General features: G+C 49.3%; 1 protein-coding gene across 1 annotated transcript in view; it reads left to right on the forward strand.

Moving 5' to 3' along the window:
* The window catches only part of LOC129694371 (pyruvate carboxylase, mitochondrial-like), a 538,031-nt gene that overhangs the window by 87,451 nt on the left and 427,625 nt on the right, over positions 1-22,955 (forward strand). Inside the window, exons 3-7 of the mRNA XM_055631071.1 lie at positions 3,431-3,615; positions 5,739-5,904; positions 14,055-14,200; positions 15,883-16,000; positions 17,502-17,653. Of these exons, the coding sequence (XP_055487046.1) occupies positions 3,431-3,615; positions 5,739-5,904; positions 14,055-14,200; positions 15,883-16,000; positions 17,502-17,653 (767 nt within the window). The remainder of the gene's footprint in view (positions 1-3,430; positions 3,616-5,738; positions 5,905-14,054; positions 14,201-15,882; positions 16,001-17,501; positions 17,654-22,955) is intronic.

Raw genomic sequence — 22,955 nt, forward strand, 5'->3', positions numbered from 1 at the left:
TGAAAACGTTACCCCTCTGGTTCATATTAAATCTATCCCCTCCTCAGCTTAAACCTATGTCCTCTGCTTCTCGATTCCCCAAGAGACTGTGTTTACTCGACCTATTCATCCCATGATTTTCTACACCTCTATAAGATCATCCCTCAACCTCGTGCACTCTGAGGAATAGAGTCCCAGCTTGCTCAACCTCTCCCAGTAGCTCACACCCTCAAGTCCTGGCAACATCCTCGTTTGGATACTATTTGGATAGTTAATGCTAATCCCTTTGAGATCATCAATGAATTACTCCAGCATTTTGTGTCTATCTATATTCTTTCTAACTTTGTCGTAACCGAATCGTCAGACTGGTAGTGGGGGTGGGAGGAGGGTAAGGGGGGGAGACTGGAAGCAAGAGAAGGCCAGGGGTCTCAACACATGATCTCAGGAAGGGTGGAGCCCACAATGGTCCATTGTTGACTGGGAATGATGTGCTAACGAGAGGGATCCAAGGATGTGAACTTCAAGTAGCCCTTGCTCTCCCCCACCCTCTCCATCCCCTCCCCTTTCCCAGTTCTCCGACCAGTCTGACTGTCTCTGACTACATTTAATCTCTGTATCGCCCACTCCCCTGACATCAGTCTGAGAAGGGTCTCGACCCGAAACGTCACCATCGACAATAGACACCCAGTCCTTCTCCCCAGAGTTGCTGCATGTGTCCGGGTTTCTCCGGGTGCTCCGGTTTCCTCCCACACTCCAAAGACATACGGTGTAGGAAAGAACTCAAAAGTGCTGCAATAAGAAGGTTGAGACCTACAACGTCACCTATCCATGGTCTCCAGGGATGCTGCCTGAGTTACTCCAGCACTTTGTGTCTTTTTAATACAGGCCGGAGCTGGTTGATCCATTCCCACAGCCGACTTCCGAGGCTGACATTGCGGGCCGTATATCTTACCCCTCCCCCCGGCGGCCTGGGCGGAACATTCCGGTACTGTTAGACACCTGTCGGAGGCCATGACATGACCTCCGTTGGCCTGGCAAAACAGACAGCCCAGCAAGGCTCAGGAACCCAAGGTGTTGGAACACATCGGTGGTGAACCTGTATCAGTATTTGTATACTGGGGAGACTAAGCGTAGGTTGGGCGATCGTTTCGCCGAACACCTCCGCTCAGTCCGCAATAACCAACCTGAACTCCCGGTGGCTCAGCACTTCAACTCCCCCTCCCATTCCCAATCCGACCTCTCTGTCCTGGGTCTCCTCCATTGCCAGAGTGAGCAACACCGGAAATTGGAGGAACAGCACCTCATATTCCGCCTGGGCAGTTTGCATCCTGATGGCATTAACGTTGAATTCCCCCAATTTTGCTAGCCCTTGCTGTCTCCTCCCCTTCCTTAACCCTCGAGCTGTCTCCTCCCATCCCCCCGCCCTCAGGCTCCTCCTCCTCCCTTTTTCCTTCCTTCTCTCCCCCACCCCCCATCAGTCTGAAGAAGGGTTTTGGCCCAAAACGTCGCCTATTTCCTTCTCTCCATAGATGCTGCTGCACCCGCTGAGTTTCTCCAGCAATTTTGTGTACCTTCAGTATTTGTAATTCCTTGTTTCGGTAAACCTTGCGCAGACTGGTGACCCAGCTCGTATCTGAGGCCAAGTTGCTCACCTCCAATTCTAATCCTCTTTTTCCGTCTGCTTCCTCTCATTCTTTAATAATCTGCTTTAATAAGTTTACATAACCACATCTGCTACCTCAGCATCACTTGCAGAAAGTCTGTCCATCCCACAAACCAACCTGTGTCAGAAGGAACTGCAGATGCTGGCTTAAACCGAAGATAGACACAAAATGCTGGAGTAACTCAGCAGGACAGGCAGCATCTCTGGAGTGAAGGAATGGGTGACGTTTCGGGTCGAGATCCTTCTTCAGACTGAAGTGTGAAAACACACACCTCCAGATTCATGGACAGATTCAGTCTTCAGACTGAGGAAGGGTCTTGACCCACAACGTAGAAGATTGAGGGGGGATCTTATAGGGGGTTGGACAGGCTAGATGCAGGAAGATTGTTCCCGATGTTGGGGAAGTCCAGGACAAGGGGTCACACAGTTTAAGGATAAAGGGAAAATCCTTTAGGACCGAGATCAGAAAAACATTTTTCACACAGAGAGTGGTGAGTCTCTGGAACTCTCTGCCACAGAGGGTAGTTGAGGCCAGTTCACTGGCTATATTGAAGAGGGAGTTAGATGTGGCCCTTGTGGCTAAGGGGATCAGAGGGTATGGAGAGAAGGCAGGTACGGGATACTGAGATGGATGATCAGCCATGATCATATTGAATGGCGGTGCAGGCTCGAAGGGCCGAATGGCCTACTCCTGCACCTAATTTCTATGTTTCTATGAATGGCGGTGCAGGCTCAAAGGGCCGAATGGCCTACTCCTGCACCTATTTTCTATGTTTCTATGTCACCCATTCTTTCACTCCAGTGATGCTGCCTGTCCTTCTGAGTTACTCCATACTTTTGTGTCTAGCTACACCAACCAACCTTCCTTCCATTGACTCCATCTACACCTCACGCTGCCTCGGCAAGGCCAGCAGTATAATCAAGGACCATCTCACTCCCTCTTCTCCCCTCTCAAATCAAACAAAAGGTACAGAAGTGTGAAAACGCACCCTCCAGATTCAGGGACAGTTTCCTCCCAGCTGTTATCAAACAACTGACTCATCCTACCACAACCAGAGAGCAGTCCTGAACTACTATCTACCTCTTTGGTGACACTTGGACTATCCTTGACCGGACTATGCTGGCTTTGTGTTGCACCGAACGTTATTCCCTTATCATGTATCCGTGGTCGGGATCAAACCCGGGTCACCCGAGACAGTCCCGTGGTCGGGTCTCTGGCGCTGTAAGGCAGCAACTCTACCGTTGAGCCACCATGCCGCCCCAGTTGGTTAGTCCTATCCTGGGTGTTTGAAACGGAACAATGACATTCTTACTTGCACCAGCACGGCACGGTGGCGCACCGGTAGAGTCGCAGCCTTAATGCCCTGTCCCACTTAGGAAACCTGAACGGAAACCTCTGGAGACTTTGCGCCCCACCCAAGGTTTCTGTGCGGTTCCCGGAGGTTTTTGTCAGTCTCCCTACCTGCTTCCACTACCTGCAACCTCCGGCAACCACCCGCAACCTCCGGGAACCGCACGGAAACCTTGGGTGGGTCGCAAAGTCTCCAGAGGTTTCCGTTCAGGTTTCCTAAGTGGGACAGGGGCATTACAGCGCCGGAGACCCTGGTTCGAACCCGACTATGGGTGCTGTCCAGACGTCACCCATTCCTTCTCTGCAGGGATGCTGCCTGTCCCGCTGAGTTACTCCAGCTTTTTGTGTCTATCCCCCCTAACGTACACCTGTAGAAACTCAATTAGCTATTGTCTATATTGCTGTGTTGCCTGACGTGTTTTATTCCCTCTGATTAGGTGAGATTGCGATCAGGGTTTTCCGAGCATGTACGGAGCTGGGGATCCGTACGGTGGCCGTTTACTCCGAGCAGGACACGGGGCAGATGCATCGACAGAAGGCCGACGAGGCCTACCTGATCGGGAAAGGACTACCTCCCGTACAAGCCTACCTCGACATCCCCGACATCATCAATGTGGCCAAGGCAAGTGGAAACACAGAAACACAGAAAATATGTGCAGGAGTAGGCCATTCGGCCCATCGAGCCAGCGATCACAGTATGATTAAGAAGGAACTGCAGATGCTGGAAAATCGAAGGTAGTCAAAAATGCGGAGAAACTCAGCGGGTGAGGCAGCATCTATGGAGCGAAGGAAATAGGCAACCTTTTGGGCCGAAACCCTTCTTCAGACACAATATGATCACGGCTCATCATCCAAAATCAATACTCTGTTCCTGCTTTCTCCTGATTCTATTAGTCTTAAGAGCTTTATCTAACTTTCACGAATACATCCAGTAAATTGGCCTCCACTGCATTATGTGGCAGAGAATTCCACAGATTCACAACTCTGGCAGAAAACCTTTTTTCTCATCTCAGTCCTAAATGGCCTATCCCTTATTCTTAAACTGTGTCCCCAGGTTCTGGGCTCCCCCAGAATGGAGAACAATCTTCCTGCATCTAGCCTGTCCAATCCCTTAAGAATGTTATATGTTTCTCCAAGATATCCTCTCATCCTTCTAAATTCCAGTGAATATTAGCCCAGTCGACCCAATGTCAGTCCTGCCATCCCGGGAATTAACCTCGTGAACCTACGCTGCACTCCCTCAAATTATTATTTATTATTAAAGCTTTATTTCAGACACTGGTCCATATACACATCAAACAGTACAAAGAATTACAAAGATACCAAATGACCTTCCTCAAATTAGGAGACCAAAACTGCACACAACACTCCAGGTGTGGTCTCACCAGGGCCCTGTACAACTGCAGTAGGATCTCCTTGATCCTATACTCAAATCCTCTCACAATGAAGGCCAACATGCTTTCTTCACTGCCTGCTGTACCCGCATGCTTACTTTCCTGCCTGATGGCCTCCATTCTGTGCATGCCCATGCGCCTATCCAAAATTAACTAAATTGAACTAAGTGTGCAGGAAGGAACTGCAGATGCTGGTTTACACAGAAGATAGACACAAAATGCTGGAGTAACTCAGCGGGACAGGCAGCATCTCTGGAGAGAAGGAATGGGTGACATCTCGGGTCGAGACCCTTCTTCGGACTAGTCAGGGAAAAGAGAAACGAGAGATATCGATGGTAGACAAAAATGCTGGAGAAACTCAGCGGGTGCAGCAGCATCTACGGAGCGAAGGAAATATGCGACGTTTTGGGCCGAAACCCTTCTTCAGACCCAAACGTTACCTATTTCCTTCGCTCCATAGATGCTGCCTCACCCGCTGAGTTTCTCCAGCATTTTTGTCTCCCTTCGATTTTCCAGTAGCTGCAGTTCCTTCTTAACGAGAGATATAGACAGTGATTTGTGGAGATATAGGACAAATGAATCAAATATATGCAAAAAAGTAAGGATGATAAAGGACACAGGCTATGGTTAGCTGTTTGCTGGGTGAGAACGGGAACCTGGTGCAACTTGGGTGGGGGAGGGACGGAGAGAGAGGGAATGCAATGGTTACTTCAAATGAGAGAAATCAGTACTCATACCACTGGGGTGTAAGCTGTCCAAGCGAAATATGAGATGCTGTTCCTCCAATTTGCATGTGGCCTCACTCTGACAATGGAGGAGGCCCAGGACAGAAAGGTCAATGTGGGAATGGGAAGGAGAATTAAAATGTTTGGCAGCTGGGAGATCGTGGTGGCCAAGGTGGACCAAGCAAAACGATCGCCCAGTCTGCGCTCTGAGTGAACAGGTTCCCCCTGAGGTTCTACACAAACCTCTCACAGCACTAGAGCTGCTGCCTTACAGTGCTAGAGACCCGAGTTCGATCCTTACCGCGGGTGTTATTTGTACATAATTTGTAAGTTCTCCCCGTGACCACGTGGGCTTTTCTCCAGGTGCCCCTGTTTCCTCCCACACTTCAAAGACGTGCAGGTTTGTAGGTTAATTGGCTCTGGTAAAGTGTACATTGTCCATAGTGTGCAGGACAATGCTAGAGTACGGGGTGATTGCTAGTCGGCGAGGACTCGGTGGGCCGAAGGGCCTGTCTCCTTGCTGTATCTCTAAGTCTAGAGACTGAATCCTGTTCCTCCCTCATTAAGACGTGTTTCACTGCCTTGTTGTGGTCTTTCACTCACACGTTGGTGCTGATTCCTTGCAGGAAAACGATGTGGATGCGATTCACCCAGGCTATGGGTTCCTCTCGGAGAGGGCCGATTTCGCCCAGGCCTGTGTTGATGCCGGAGTACGTTTCATCGGACCGACCCCTGAGGTGGTGCGCAAGATGGGCGACAAGGTGGAAGCTCGAGCCATTGCTATTGATGCCGGTATCTATCACTTCACTAGAATTATCCCAGGAATGAGTGGGTTAACTAACATATGATGAGCGTTTGACGGCAAGTTCACCACAAGTGATAGGAGTGGATGAAGGCCATTCGGCCCATCAAGTCTACGCCAGCTTTCAATCATGGCAGATCCATCTTTCCCTCTCAACCCCGTTCTCATGCCTTCCCCCATAACCTCCGATATCCTCACTAATCGAGCTGCACGGTGGTGTAGCGGGAGAGATACTGCCTCACATCGCTAAAGACCCGGGTTCCAACCTGACTATGTGCTTGTCAGTACACAGTTTGTACCTTCTCCCCATGACCTGCATGGGTTTTCCCTGGGAAGCTCCGGTTTCCTCTCACACTCCAAAGACGTGCAGGTTTTTAGGCTGATTGGCGTGGTATAAATGTAAATTATCCCTCGTGTGTGTAGGATAGTGTTAGTGTGTGGGGATCGCTGGTCGGCGCGGGCTCGGTGGGCCGAAGGGCCTGTTTCCGCGCTGTATCTCTAAACTACACTAAACAGGTAATGAGCGTTTGGCGGCACTTCCTAAATTCATGTGATAAGAGCAGTATTGACCAGTCAGCCCATCACGTCCACTCCGCCATTCAATCATGGCTTATCTATCTTTCCCTCCCAACCCCATTCTCCTGCCTTCTTCCCATAACCTCTAACACCCGCACTAATCAAGAATCTATCTGTGCCTTAAAAATATCTACTGACATGGCCTCCACAGCCTTCTGTGGCAAAGAACGGTATGGGAATGGGGAAAGGGGTTAATATGTCTTAGGCCTTGGCCTTGTAGGCCTTCGCAGAATTAAGGGCAGCACAGAGGTAGAATTGCTACCTCACAGCGCCAGAGACCCGGGTTTGATCCTGACTACGGGTGCTGTCTGTACGGAGTTTGCATGTTCTTCCTGCGACCACGTGGGTTTTCTCTGGGTGAAACAATGGCTGCGTAAGTCCGTCAGGTACATCAAATACCTGAAGCAGAATCCTTTTGTACTGTGCGTTGTTCTCGATTGGTGAGGCAGAAGGGAAAAAAATACATAGAATTAATTTCACCAATGCAGCGTGAACGCATTTGTCTATCAATATTATAAATACATTCTTGAATGACAACATGACCTATAGGTCAGAAAAGTTAATATATATAGCTGACGATCTTTCTGCTGGAACTATCTGTCCCAGAGAAATTTTTAATGAGGATTCCACTGCCCCAGGGTCTGGTTTCCCCCGCGACATACATAGGACATCCCCGAACACCTGGTGATATAGCGTTGATGCAAATAATCGATATCAGATTCACATTCTATTTTAATTGTCATTGTCAGTGTGCAGTAGAGCGACAATGAAATGCATTAATATCTGTTGCATCATATAGCTTGATAGTTTTGTTAAAACTTTATATGAAAACATCTAATTGATGTTGTCCTTAATATTATTGTCCTTAATATTATGTGACCTGGTGTCTGTCACTGTATTTTGCTTACCTGGCAGGTAAGTTGTTGATAGTCAAATACATCTATGGATATACCATTGCCAAATTGTTTTGACCAACTTGTCATATGATACCGACTTTATGCTGCCATATGGTTAATATAGGCCACCTCCATAGTGTAGTCTATTTATACCCATACATGCAAGTGCTTTAAAAACTCATAAAATTCACCTGAACATTTTTTAGATAATTAATGCCCAGTATAAGTGGTAACCCCACCACTGTCTTTCTGATATTACTTCAGTGGGTAACTTCATGAGATGCTCAATGACAACCTATATGTTGTTTTTGCTACTAACATCTGAATGATGTAGACAGAAATGGTACCATTTTTTCCCAATTACTCTGTTATTTGTCGAGTAGTTGGTAGTTTGACCATTAATTTGTGCTTGTTTGTGCCAATTCAACTATGTTGTCTCTTGGCAACATTATAGTTACGTGGACTGAATTAATATGAAAGCCAAGATAGTCCAAGAAAGCGCTCTATATGCTGGTAGGAACCAGACCCACCTACCTCCATGGTTATTGGCGGTTTTGTGTTTTCTGTTTTCTGAGTGCTTTTGTTCTGAGGACGTGCTGGCGACGTTGGGGGGAGGCGCATTTTCCAGGGGTCCGTGGCGGGCCCTGATCTAAAAGATCTTTGGGGATAGTGCGGCCCCAAGCGTTCACCAGTCCCATATTCTAGACATTGACGGGTGGATGCCGTGAGGTGCTGCTGTTTGGGTATCGGAAGTCGTGGTTTGCTCGTCCCGGGGCCTGCCCTCATGATGCCGAAGGTTTTTGATGCCTCTTCCATCTCCTTCAGCTTTTTGTTCAGATCTCTCCCAAATAGCAGTGAGTCTGCCTCCGCTGCTGGGCCTTTGCTCAACCTGCAAATTTTTAGATTGAGGGCAGGTGTTGTATTTCCCTTCGGAGATTGTTTAGTTCGAATTGTGTGGTACACCTTAATACCAGCACTTTCTGGTGGTATGTGTTCATCTCGTTATCTCCACAGAACGAGCATAGACTGTGATAGCTAACGTCAGGAGCCTTTGGATCCGCTGTAGCTTGAGTTTTTATGCCCGCATAAGGGCCCCCACAATCGCAGATTTTGCTGTTTTAGGCTTATTCCCCTTAAGGGCCTCACAGTTCTCTGGTGCTGTATATTCTTGCTGGCTGCCATTGTTTTGGCTCCGGCGGTGCTCCAGCCCGTGGGGTTGCTACGAAGCGGTCCACCACACCCAACAGCTGTTCCTGATCCTGCACCTCATGCATACTCCCGATTTTGTCCGCCTGCCCCATTTTCAGACCAGCCCTGCCCTGGTCACCAATGCTAGCCTCCTGCTCCAACCCGTGGTATGAGGGTAGCAAAGGGCAGTGCCTGACACGACACTATGGAGGAGGTGCCTGTCCTGTCTTGCCGGGAGCGCTGCTGTTCCCGGTGGACCTTCTCCTCCAGGAGCTGCTAAGTGCTGTCTCTCTCTGCTTTGGTAGAGACATGTCCCCCTCCGACGAATCGGAGACGACCGGCCGTTTGGCTTCCTGGCCGCTTTCCCAGTCCGCCGTGCAGGCTCTGGCGAGACTGGCTTGGCTCGGTCTCAGGGATAGCGAAAAACGCTCTGCGAGCGACGCTGCCGCCGGTTGCTGTCCCGCTGGTAGAGTTGGAGCGGGGCAGTTTCTCTTTGCGAGTTTTTTGCGTTGTGTTCCTGAAATCTGTAATAAAACACAACAGCAAACTCACCTTTCCAATGCCCAAGAGCCGCTCCTGCAGCTCAGGCGGCTGTCTCTCCCCCTCCTGGGTGGAGAGACGTCCCAGTCCGATGTCGGCTCCACCGCCCGGTTTTACACACATCCAGCCCGCTGCTCAGGCGCTAGCGGGCTGGCTCGGTCGCGGTGTCGGGTTTGCGGACCGCCCGCTAAGCGGTCCTACCGCCTGTTGCTGCCCAATGACGTTTCCTCCGTCGAGCGGGCAGGTGCAGCATTTCCCCCCCCCCAGCCCGCTGTTGATGCTGACGGGCTTGGTGCAGTGTCGGGAGCGGGCCGCTGATTAGCGGTCCTCGCTCTCTCTCTCTCTCTGCACTCGGGCTGCTGCTCACCTGCACTCGGGCTGCAGCGCACTCACGCCAGCACTGCACAGTGGGTCCCCTTACCGGCTCCGCAAAAGTAAAATAGTTTATATAATAGTTTAAAAATAGTTTATCTCGTTTCTGCGGGAGCCCTGTCTCCCGCCTGCCGCTTTGCCTGCTGAAACGTAATGCCGCAATGCGTCCTGGGGCGGGCTTCTTCACGTAGTCACTCACGTGACTCCGAAGTAAAATTGGTGGTGTATGTGCAAATTGTCCATAGTGTGTGTAGGATAGGGATCGCTGGTAGGCACGGACTCAGTGGGCCGAAGGGCCTGTTTCTGCGCTGTATCTCTAAAACTAAAAAACAAAAATATGCATTGGATTTGGACCTGGGACGTGACGGTCTGATGATTTAATAGGGAGGACTTTAATTCATGGCTGGGTAATTTAAAGGGAAGTATTAATTAAAAGCCAGTGTCTGAGAAGAGATGAGGTAAAGAATAGGAACTGAAGGTGTAAAGGGCCTGTCCCACTTACGTGTCCTTGGCATGCAAATTACGCGACCTTGTGGTCGTGTTGAGGCGCGCGGGCATCGTGTGGCCGCGCGGGGCCGGTCCCACTGAGAAGCACGGAGGGGTATGGAGTTGTGAGCGACATCGCGCGGGGCTCCGAAATTTTTGTAGAGAACAAAATCTTCGCGCACCAACGGCCTGTCGCGGAACTGACGGCCAAAGTGGGACAGGACCAAGACCCTGGCGCGACGCAACGTCTCACCGTCAACATCAGCAGAAGCCGGCAAACGATGGCCGAGCTCGGCCTGGGGCTCACGGCCGTTGCGGTCCGGATCCGCCCCCACTTCTACTCCCAGAGCGGGACCAAGAAAATTGAAGATGGACACAAAATGCAACTCAGCGGGACCGGCAGCATCCCTGGAGAGAAGCAATGGGTGACGTTTCGGGTGAAGACCCTTCTTTTCAGACTGAAGAAGAGTCTCGACACGAAACGTCACCATTCCCTCTCTCCAGAGATGCTGCCGCTCCCGTTGAGTTACTCCAGCTTTGTGTCCATCTTCAAATCATGTCACGCGCTCCAGACGACTGTGCGTAAGCATGTAATCGCTTGTGACCTTCTCGGGACCGTCGCGGCTCAACTTGCGTGCCAAGGACACGTAATTGGAACAGGCCCTTAACAATGAAAGCAGGTCACAAACAGATTTGGGCACCAAGTGCTCGAATAACTCAGCAGCACAGGCAGCATCTGTGGAGAACATGGATAGGTCATCAAAAACCATAGCCGTGAGCACTGGCTCACCCCAAGGCTGTGTCCTAAGCCCCCTTCTGTTTAGTCTGCTGACACATGACTGTACTGCCAGACTCAATAACAACTTCATCAACAAGTTCGCTGATGACACAACAGTGGTGGGTCTCATCAGTGACAATGATGAATCGGCGTACAGGATGGAGGTGGAGCTGCTCACAGGTTGGTGCAAATCCCACAACCTCATTCTTAACGTGGGAAAAACTAAGGAGATGGTGGTTGACTTCAGGAGGGCGGGGAAACAACACCATACACCTCTGCACATCGACGGAGCTGATGTGGAAAGGGTCAGCAGCATGAAGTTCTTAGGACTACATCTGTCTGATGACCTGACGTCCACGGCCAACACCACAGCTCTGGTCAAGAGAGCCCAGCAGCGACTTCACCCTCTCCGAAGACTACGTAAAGCAGGCCTCCCCACCACACACCTACGGACTTTTTATAGGGGGACTGTCGAGAGCACACTGACATACGGCATCACTTCCTGGTTCGGGAGCTGCAAGGAGTACGAACGGCACCAACTGGACAGGATAGTGAAGACCGCAAGCAGGATTATTGGTGCTCCACTCCCCTTCCTGCTGGACATATACAGGAAGAGATGTATCAACAGAGCCATCTCCATCATCAAAGACCCACCCATCGCATGACATTTTCTCCATCCTCCCATCTGGGAAGAGGTACAGGAGCATTAGCTGCAAAACCAGCAGGATGCTCCTCAGCTTCTTCCCACAGGCTATAACACTGTTAAATGGACTTTGCCCCCTGCCAAGTATCGCGCACAAACCCCCACACTGCAGCAGAGCCACTGTTGTGCCGCTGCCGGTCGGAACGGCTGTTGAATGTTTAGTAGAGTGTTAAATTTGTTCATGACATGTATTTTTTATTTTTATTTCCATTTATTTTTTCATGTACACTGAATGGACACTGGTTGAGCAACGTTTTTTTGTTTCCTCTGGGTATGCGAATACTCAGGAAATGACAATAAAGATATACAATACAATACAATACAATAGGTGACGTTTCGGCTCGTGGGGGAGGGGGGAAGATAGCTGAAAGAGGGGAGTGCGGGGGATGATATCACAATGTAGAGCGGAACAAGCAACAAGGAATTGCAAATGCCGGTCGGGCAGCATCTGTGGAGAACGTGGATCGGTGGCGCTTCAGGGTCGGGATCCTTCTTCAGACTGATTGTAGGGGGATGGAACTGAACGGCAACTGATGGCCTCAGGCAGGAAGGTTCCCTGATAGTTGGCCAGGGACAGTGTGATACCAAGAGACATACATCTTTGCTAACTGTGGAACTGGTTAACCGACTTTTAATTGAGGAGGCGGGGAGAGGGGAGTGTTTTTATCGATGGCCTAAAATTAGAGATTCAACATGTTCCAGTTTCTCTCCCCCTACAATCTGCCTCACGAAGGGCCCCAACCCATATTTGCCCCAGAGATAGATGAAAATCCGGGAGAAACCCAGTGGGTGAGGCAGCATTTATGGAGCGAAGGAAATAGGCATTGAAACCCTTCTTCAGTCTTATGTGAGGGGGTGGGTGGAGGGGGGGGGGGGTGGAGAGGGGGGGAAGAAAGGAAGAGGTGGAGCCAGTGGGCTGAGGGAGAGCTGAGAAGGGGAGGAGAAAGTAAGGACTACCTGAAATTAGAGAAGTCAATGTTCATACCGCTGGGGTGTAAACTGCCCAAGCAAAATATGAGGCGCTGCTCCTCCAATTTACAGTGGTCCTCACTCTGGCCATGGAGGAGGCCCAGGACAGAAAGGTCGGATTGGAAATGGGAGGGGGAGTTGAAGTGCTGAGCCACCAGGAGATCAGGTTGGTTATTGCGGACCGAGCGGAGGTGTTGGGCGAAGCGATCGCCAAGCCTACGCTTGGTCTCACCGATGTAGAGCAGCTGACACCTAGAGCAGCGGATGCAATAGATGAGGTTGGAGGAGATGCAGGTGAACCTCTGCTGCACCTGGAAAGACTGCTTGGGTCCTTGAATGGAGTCAAGGGGGGAGGTAAAGCGACAAGTGTAACATTTCGTGCGGTTGCAGGGGAAAGTGCCCAGAGAGGGGGGGGTACGGGGTTCTCCAGAGATCCTGCTGAGTTACTCCAGCGCTCTGTGTCTTTCTTTGGCATAAACCAGCATCTACAGTTCATTTTTACCTCATACAGGCACAAAGTGCTGGAAGTAACTCAGCGGGTCAGGCAGCATCTGACAGTATGTGAATCGGTGACGTTTCAGGTCGGGACCCAGTGGATATTTTTAAGGCAGAGATAAATAGATTCTTAATTAGTACGGGTGTCAGGGAAGAAGGCAGGAGAATGGGGTTAGGAGGGAGAGATAGATCAGCCATGATTGAATGGTGGAGTAGACTTGATGGGCTGAATGGCCTAATTCTGCTCTTAACACTTATGACCTTATGATTAAGAAAGAACTGCAGATGCTGGAAAAATCGAAGGTAGACAAAAATGCTGGAAAAACGCAGCGGGTGAGGCAGCATCTATGGCGAGAAGGAAATAGGCGACTGAACAGTCTCCACCCGAAACGTCTCCTATTCCTTCTCTCCATAGATGCTGCCGCACCTGCTGAGTTTCTCCAGCATTTTTGTCTACTTATGACCTTATGACCCTTCATCAGACGCGATGGGAAACGTCACCTATCCATGTTCTCCAGAGATGCTGCCTGATCAGCTGTTACTCTGGCACTTTGTGTCCTTTGATGTATTAACCAGAATCTGCAGTTCCATGTTTCCACAAGGTGGTGTATGGTCCCTCCTCTAGTTGGACGGCCCACATACTGTTTTAGGAAGTCCTTTCAGAAATGCCTGACAAATTCTGCCCCGTCTAAACCTCCTGCACTGATTATGTACGTCCCAGTCAGTATTGGGGCAGTTAAAGTCACCCACTTAGACAAGCCTCTTGCCCCTAATCCATCCATGTATCCATTCCTCCATGTCCAGCTGGATATTGGGAAGCCTGTGGTAGAACCCCATGGAGTGGTTGCACCTTTGAGCTCTACCTGCATTGCCTCAGTGAATAAAGCCCCCAGAAGATCCTCTCTGAGGGTCTAGTGACAGCTTTAGTTTGGTTTAGTTTGGAGATACAGCGCTGAAACAGGCCCTTTGGCCGCGCTGACCAGCGATCCCCGCACGCTAACACTATCCTGCACGCAACAGGGACAATTTTACATTCATAGTTACTCCAGCGTTTTGAGTCTTATCTTCGGTGTAAACCAGCATCTGCAGTTCCTTCCCGCACATTTTGTCTGGCTCACTATACCTTTCCATTTCTAGGCGTTCCCGTCGTGCCAGGATCCTCCGCACCTGTAACATCTCTGAAGGAATCCCAAGAATTTGCCGACGCCTATGGCTACCCCATCATATTTAAAGCTGCCTTCGGTGGTGGTGGCAGAGGGATGAGAGTGGTCCATGGCTATGAGGTAAGGCTCTTCCAATGTTCTTGTGGCCGCTTGTAAACAAGGCATAGAGTCAGTCTTACAGCGTGGAAACATAGAAACATAGAAAACATAGAAACATAGAAAAATAGGTGCAGGAGTAGGCCATCCGGCCCATCGAGCCAGCACCGCTGATCATCTAAAATCAGCACCCCGTTCCTGCTTTTCCCCCCGTATCCCTTGATTTCTTTAGCCCTAAGAACTAAATCTAACTCTCTCTTGAAAACATCCAGTGAATTGGCCTCCACTGCCTTCTGTGGCAGAGAATTCCGCAGATTCACAACACTCTGGCTGAAAAAGTTTTTCCTCATCTCAGTCCTAAATGGCCTGCCCCTTATTCTTAAACTGTGTGACCCCTGGTTGTGGAGTCCTCCCACATCAGGTACATTTTTCCTGCATCCAGTCTGTCCAATCCTTTAAGAAATTTAAGGTACTAAAAAATGCTGGAGAAACTCTGCGGGTGCAGCAGCATCTATGGAGTGAAGGAAATAGGCAACGTTTCGGGCCAAATATGTTTTGGCCCAACCTGCCCACAAATGTCCCATCTACACAAGTCCCACCTGCCTGCATTTGGCCCATATCCCTCTAAACCAGTCCTATCTATGTACTTGTCTAAATGTTTCTCAAACCTTGCGATAGTACCTGCCTCCACTACCTCCTCCGGCAGCTCGTTCCATACACCTACTACCATCTGCTTGAAAAAGATACCCCTCGGGTTCCTATTAAACCTTCCCCCCCTCACCTTAAACCTAAGCGCAGCTACTGCCTTACAGCGCCGGAGACCCGGGTTCGATCCTGACTCTGGGTTTGTACATTCTCTCCGTGACCTGAAGAGAGACACAAAAAGCTGGAGTAAATCAGCGGGACAGGCAATCTGAAGAAGGGTCTCACCCATTCCTTCTCTCCAGAGATGCTGCCTGTCCCGCTGAGTTATTCTAGCTTTTTGTGTCTATCTTCGGTTTAAACCAGCATCTGCAATTACTTCCTACACGGTTTTCTCCGAGATCTTCGGCTTCCTCCCACATTCCAAAGACGTAAAGGTTTGTAGGTTAATATGCTTCGTATCAATGTAAAATCATTCCTAGTGTGTGTGGGTAAGTGTTAATGTGCGGAGATCACTAGCCGGTGGGATGAAGGGGCTTTGGTTACTCGGTGCTTGATGGGGTGGGGGTTGGAAGTTACAATCCTATCAGATGTAGTACTAGCTAGAAGATAACAGGGAGAAAGGTGAGAATGAACAAACTCCGTATAGACAGCACCTATCGTCAGGATTGAACATGAGTCTCTGGTGCTGGGCCATTGCGTTTAGTTTAGTTTAGAGATACAGCACGGAAACAGGCCCTTCGGCCCATCGGGTCCGCGCTGGCCAGCGATCCCCGCACACTAACACTATCCTACACACACTAGCCACAATTTGTAATCTTTACCAAAGCCAATCAACCTACAACCTGTACCATCTTCTGAGTGTGGGAGGAAACCGGAGCAGGCGGAGAAAACTCACGTACAGACAATACCCATAGTCAGGATTGAACACGGGTCTCTGACGCTGTGAGGCAGCAACTCTACCGCTGTGCTGCCAGAGGAGTGTGGTAGTGGCCTGAATGAAGCTCTTTAAGGCCGTGCTAGGCTCCGTGTTTTAAACCACCTATGTTTGCTGTTTTCTATAGGAGTTGGAGGAGAACTACCAACGAGCTTATTCTGAGGCCCTGTCTGCCTTTGGAAACGGATCTCTGTTCATAGAACGCTTCATCGAGAGACCCCGGCACATCGAAGTACAGATACTGGGTAAAACAAACCTAACCCTCAGCAGCTTTGCAGACTGAAGTTGGTTAAAAGGCATAGAAACATAGAAAAATAGGTGCAAGAGTAGGCCATTTGGCCCTTCGAGCCAGCACCACCATTCAATATGATCATGGCTGATCATCTAAAATCAGTCGCTCGTTCCTGCTTTTTCCCCCATATCCCATCATTCCGTTAGCCCTAAGAGCAAAATCTAACTCTCTCTCGAAAACATCCAGTGAATTGGCCTCCACTGCCTTCTGTGGCAGAGAATTCCACAGATTCACAACTCTCTGGGTGTAGATGTTTTAACTCATCTCAGTCACATGATCACATTATCAGTTCATCTTCTTTAAATGACTGGTTAGTGGGAGAAATTTGAACCAGGGGACACGACTTCAAGATTAGGGCACAGACATACAGCATGGAAAGAGGCCCTTCGGCCCAGCTTGTCTATGCCGGCCACGATGCCCCATTTAATCTAGTCTCATTTGCTCGCCTTTGACCCATATCCCTGAAACCTTTCCTTTAGAGTTTTACTTTACACTTTAGAGATATAACCCTTCGGCCCACCGAGTCTGTGCCGACCAGCGATCCCCACACACTGCCTCACAGAGGGAGAATAGACACGGATTGCAAAATGCTTTATTGTTCGGCCACTAATCATGTAATGCCTTTATGATGACTTTTTGATAGTACGCAACAAAAGCTTTTCACTCTACTTCAGTACACGTGCCTGTAAACTAAACCGAGACTGAATTCCAGCGATTATAAGCCCAGTCGATCCATTCTTTCATCATATGACAGTCCCGCCATCCCGGGAATTAACCTGGTGAACCTACACCGCACTCCCTCAATAGCAAGAATGTCCTTCCTCAAATTACGTGACCAAAACTGCACAATATACTCCAGGTGTGGTCTCACCAGGGCTCTGTACAACTGCAGTAGGACCTCTTTGCTCCTATACTCAAATCCTCTCGCTATGAAGGCCAACATGCCATTTGTTTTCTTCACTGCCTGCTGTACCGACATGCTTACTTTCAGTGACTGGTGTACAAGGACACCCAGGTCTCATTGCACCTCCGCTTTTCGCCATTTGACACCATTCAGATAATAATCTGCCTTCTCGTTCTTGCCACCAAAGTGGATAACCTCACATTTATCCACGTTATACTGCATCTACCCATGCATATTGCCCACTCACCCAACCTATCCAAGTCACCCTGTAGCCTCATAGCATCCTCCCCGCCACCCAGCTTTGTGTCATCCGCAAACTTGGAAATGTTACATTTAATTTCCTCGTCTGAATTGTTAATAATATATTGTAAATAACTGGAGTCCCAGCACTGAGCCTTGCGACACTCCACTAGTCACTGCCTGTAGGACCTGCAGTAGAACCTCCTTACTCCTATACTCAAATCCTCTTGCTGTGAAAGCCAACGTGCCATTTGGTTCCTTCACTGCCTGCTGCACCTGCATGACTGGGGCTTTGATTTTGCTCTTCCAGGTGACAAATATGGCAACGTGATCCACCTGTACGAGAGAGACTGCTCCATCCAGCGGCGACACCAGAAGGTGGTGGAGATTGCCCCCGCCGCTCAACTGGACCAGCAGCTGAGAGACCACCTCACCTCTGATGCCATCAAACTGGCCCGACGGGTAAGGCACATCGTGCTCCATTGGTGTCTTGATGGACTGGAGGGCCTGAGCTTCGGGGAGAGGCTGGGAAGGCTAGGATTTTATTCCAAGAGGCTCAGGAGTGATCTTATAGATGAATAAGATCATGAGAGGAATAGATTGGGTAGATGCAGAGCGTGTAGGAAGGAACGGTTTAAATCGAAGACAGACACAAAATGCTGGAGGAACTCAGCGGGACAGGCAGCATCTGTGGAGAGAAGGAATGGGTAGCGTTTCGGGTCAAGGCGGTCTGAAGAAGGGTCTCGACCTGAAACGCCACCCATTCCTTCTCTCCAGAGATGCTGCCTGTCCCGCTGAGTTACTCCAGCATGTTGTGTCTATCTTCGAATAGATGAACAGAGTCTTTTACCCAGAGTTTGGGAATCAAGAACTGGAGGACATAGGTTTAGGGTGAGAGGGGAAAAGGGACTTCCTTAGATGGACGTAGTTGAGGGATGCTGTATCTCTAAACTAAACTAAAACCAGGGGACATAGGTTTAAGGTGAAGGGGGGAAAGACTAGACTTAATAGGAACCTGAGGGGCAACTTTTTCACACAGAGGGAGGTGGGTGCATGGAACAAGTTGCCAGACAAGGTAATTGAAGCAGGGACTATCGCAACGTTTAAAAGACATTTGCACGGGTACATGGATAGGAAAGGTTTAGAGGGTTCTGGGCCAAACATGGGCTAATGGGGCATCTTGGTCAGCATGGCCAATGTAGGCTGAAGGGCCCGACTTCGTGCTGAATGACACTTTAGACTTCAGATACAGTGTGGAAACAGGCCCTTTGGCCCACCGGGTCTGCACCGACCAGCGATCCCCGCACATTAACACTTCCCTACACCCACTAGGGACAATTTTATATTTATACCAAGCCAATGAACATACAAACCTGTTTGGAGTGTGGGAAGAAACCAAAGATCTCGGAGTAAACCCACGCAGGTTATGGGGAGAACGTACAAACTCCGTACAGACAGCACCCGTAGTCGGGATCGAACCCGGGTCTCTGGCGCTGTGAGGCAGTAGCTCTACCGCTGCGCCACCGTGCTGCCCTGGTGTATAAAATCATGCTGAAATAAATCGGATAAATACAGAGTCTTTTGCGTGGAGTAGGGGAATCAAGAACTAGAGGACATAGGTTTAAGGTGAGAGGGGTAGGATTGAATAGAAACCTGGGGGGCACTTTCTCAGACAGAGGGTGGTGGGTGTATGGAATGAGTGGCCAGAGAGGGTAAAAGATATTTGGACAGGTACATGGACAGGAAAGGTTTAGAGATATACTAGACTAAGTGGGACCCGTTGGGTCCCTGTCACATGGGAGGCCTGGTCCCCCAACGCAACCCGTTCCCCCAATGTAATATTCCACCACTCACCCGTTCCCCCAACGTAACCCGTTCCCCAATGTAATATTCCACCACTCACCCATAGCCCCTACGGGAGGCCTGGTCCCCCAACGCAACCTGTACCCCAACGTAAGATTCCACCACTCACCCGTTCCCCCAATGTAACCCGTTCCCCAATGTAATATTCCACCACTCACCCATAGCCCCCATGGGAGGCCTGGTCCCCCAACGCAACCTGTACCCCAACGTAAGATTCCACCACTCACCCGTTCCCCCAACGTAACCCGTTCCCCAATGTAATATTCCCCACTCACCCATAGCCCCCACAGGAGGCCTTCCCCCAACGCAACCTGTACCCCAACATAAGATTCCACCACTCACCCGTTCCCCCAATGTAACCCATTCCCCAATGTAATATTCCACCACTCACCCATAGCCCCCATGGGAGGCCTGGTCCCCCAACGCAACCTGTACCCCAACGTAAGATTCCACCACTCACCCGTTCCCCCAACGTAACCCGTTCCCCAATGTAATATTCCACCACTCACCCATAGCCCCCATGGGAGGCCTGGTCCCCCAACGCAACCTGTACCCCAACGTAAGATTCCACCACTCACCCATAGCATCCAACTGTGCAGGTGGGCCAAACACGGACAGATGTGACTACTGTAGATGGGACATGTTGGTCGGTGTGGGCAAGTTGGGAAGAAGGGCATGTTTCCATGTTGTATGACGGATCAAACCTGGGTTTCTGGCGCTGTGAGGCAGCGGCTCTACCAGCTGTGCCACCGTGCCACCCTAGTGGCCCGTAGTGTTCAGTTGCTGAGGTAGGATTCGACCTGTACAGGTTGGTTCATAAACCTAATGGTTGGAGGAAAATAGCTGATCCCGAGCAATAACATGATCTTAAATTATCACGGAGAAACAAGGAAAATGCAGATGCCGGTTTACAAAAATAAAGACAAAGTGCCGGAGTAACTCGGCGGGTCAGGCAGCATCTCGGGAGAACGTGGACAGGTGGTGTGGGACCTCTGTCCTCTGTACCTCCTGCCCGACGGTGATAGAAGCAGGCATGGCCTGGATGGTGGGCATCCTTGATGGTAGATGCCGCCTTCTCAAGGCAGCGCCCGATGTCGATGCTTCTGACGATGGGGTGGGCAGTGCCCGTGATGGACTGGGCTGGGTCCACCACTGTCTGCAGTCTATTGCGTTTCTGTGTGTTGGAATTGCCGAACAAGGCCGCGATGCAACCAGCCAGGATACATTCCACAGTGCATCTCTAGAGGTTTGTTAGAGTATTCAGAAACCTGACAAACCTTTTTGACCTTGAGGCACCTACAACTACTGTTCTCTGCTTGGTGTTATTGGACTTTACAGACGATAGCGTGGAAACAGGTTCTTCATCGAGTCCGCGCCTCCCAGCGTTCCCGGTACACTAGCACAATCCTACACACACTGGGGACAATTAAACATTGTTTTACCTAAACCAATTAACCTACAAACCCATGCGTCTTTCGAGTCCGGGGTTGAAACCCACGCGGTCACAGGGAGAACGTACAAACTCCATGCAGACAGCATCCGTTGTCAGGATAGAACCCGGGTCTCTGGCGCTGTGAGGAGCAACTGTACCGCTGCGCCATCGTGCCGCCAATATTTGAGCCTAAGCTACAGTTAGACTATATCTTCTCCCAGAGAGCGACAGAGATAGAGTATTCAAACAATCCCCTTGGACCATCATGTCTGTCCCATTCTTCACTAATACAACACTAACCCATTGTATTCTCTGTCGGAGGGAATTTGGTGTTATTTTGTGCTGTACCCCTACCCAATATCTGACGTTACTCAAATAGGCACAGGCACAAAATAAAACAATTCGTAGATCAGTGGTTGTCCTGTATCCTCATCCATGCACATTGGTAAAACAGTCTGAGGAGACCCAAACTGCTCCATCACATGCAGAGTAACTATAGCATTTTTGTATCCTCATGACACAATAGTTACTTGTGGGGTTGAAATAAATCATTAATCAATGTCTCTGTAACCTTCCATCTTTGTCTTTCCCAAGAATTAACTTTTGGTCATGAGGTCAAAGGGACAGCAGTAGTATTAGGCCATTCGGCCCATCAAGTTTACCTAGCCATTCAATCAGGGCTGATCTATCTCTGACTCCCAACTCCATTCTCCTGCCTTCTCCCCATAACCTCTGACACCCGTACTAATCAAGAATCTATCCATCTCTGCCTTAAAAATATCCACTGACTTGGCCTCCACAACCTTCTGTGGCAAAGAATTCCACACATTCACCACCCTCTGACTAAAGACATTCCTCCTCCTTGCCTTCCTTTAACCTTACTTTCTCGTTGTTTTGAAAATCGCTCTCCCATATATCTAACAAATAGATACCATAAATGTCACTGTCTCTATAGGGAGAATTTGATGGGTTTGAAGAGGTTGTTTGTCCCCCATAGACACAAAATGCTGGAGTAACTCAGCAGGACAGATGCTACTGCCTCTCCCGCTGAGTTACTCCAGCATTTTGTGTCTATCGTTTCGTTGTCTCCAGCATTTTGTGAATCTGAATCTATCTTCGATTTAAACTAGCATCTGCAGTTCCTTCCCACACAAGGGCTATCCACCCCTCAATTGACAAGGAAGCTTCTTTCCAGCAATGTTTTAGATGTTCCTATTTTAACCACTCTATGTTGGGCCTTTCTTACCATCGCCCTTCCCCAGTATGTGAGCTCCAGGGTTAATCATATTACAACCTACTCATTCATCCTCATTATAATTTCAAAATCCCCGACACCATTCTCCCTACATTTTCATTAACTATCCCCCAAAGTGCAATTTACAGCAGCCCATTAACCCCCCGAGTTTAACCTTTGTTCCGATGCTATGATATGATACGATAGAACTTTAATTATCCCAGTTGGAAAATTGATCTGCCAACAGTCATAAAAAACTCAAAATACATGAAACATGACGAGTGGAAAGGATGTGCAAAGATTTGGGGGTGAGCAGTCAGTCTCAGTCTACCCCAGGACAGAAGGGGGAGGGGTTGTACAGTTTGATAGCCACAGGGAAAGGTATAACTTTAAGATGAGATCTCAAACTACAACAACTAGAGGGTATAACTTTAAGGTGAGAGCTCAAAGTTTCACAAGTTCTTAAACTCATGTGATCGGAGCAGATTTCGGCTATTTGGCTCTAGAGACTCTGTGCACCTACCTGATCTATTCCTCTTCTGATTTTGTACATCCTCCTGCGCTCTAGGGAACAGAGTCCCAGTCTGCTCAACCTCTCCCGATAGCTCACACCCTCCAGTCCTGGCAACATCCTCGTAAATCTTCTCTGTACCCTTTCCAGCTTGACGACATCTTTCCTATAACACGGTGCCCAGGACTGAACACAATAGCTTCAAGGTTCACTGCTTGTCTTCTGGAACGGCTTAAACATCACCCCTTGATATTGTTGTCTATTTAATGCACTTGCTGCAAAGAGCTTATTTACATTCCCGCTGCTTTTTGCATCCCATCAGGCTGAAGGCCCAGAGTTGTATCAGTCAAGAGTCTAAGAGCCTAGAGTGTTTAGTTGTCGTAGTTACTGAGAACGGAACAATTAAATTCTCACTTGCCGCAACTTAGGGGGACATATTCATGTTATTTCCCTTTATCTTGTATCTGTACTGTGGATGGTCATAAGGTCGTAAGTAATAGGAGCGGATTTAGGCCATTCGGCCCGTCAGGTCTACGCCATTCAATCATGGCTGATCTATCTCTCCCTTCTAACCCCATTCTCCTGTCTCGTCCCATAACCCCTGACACCCATACTAATCAAGAATCTGTCAATCTCTGCCTTAAAAATATCAATTGCCTTTGCCTTCAATATCAATTGCCTTCTGTGTCAAAGAATTCCACAGATTCGCCACCCTCTGACTAAA

Source organism: Leucoraja erinacea, unplaced genomic scaffold, assembly GCF_028641065.1.
Source record: "Leucoraja erinacea ecotype New England unplaced genomic scaffold, Leri_hhj_1 Leri_63S, whole genome shotgun sequence".
Classification (NCBI taxonomy): domain Eukaryota; kingdom Metazoa; phylum Chordata; class Chondrichthyes; order Rajiformes; family Rajidae; genus Leucoraja; species Leucoraja erinaceus.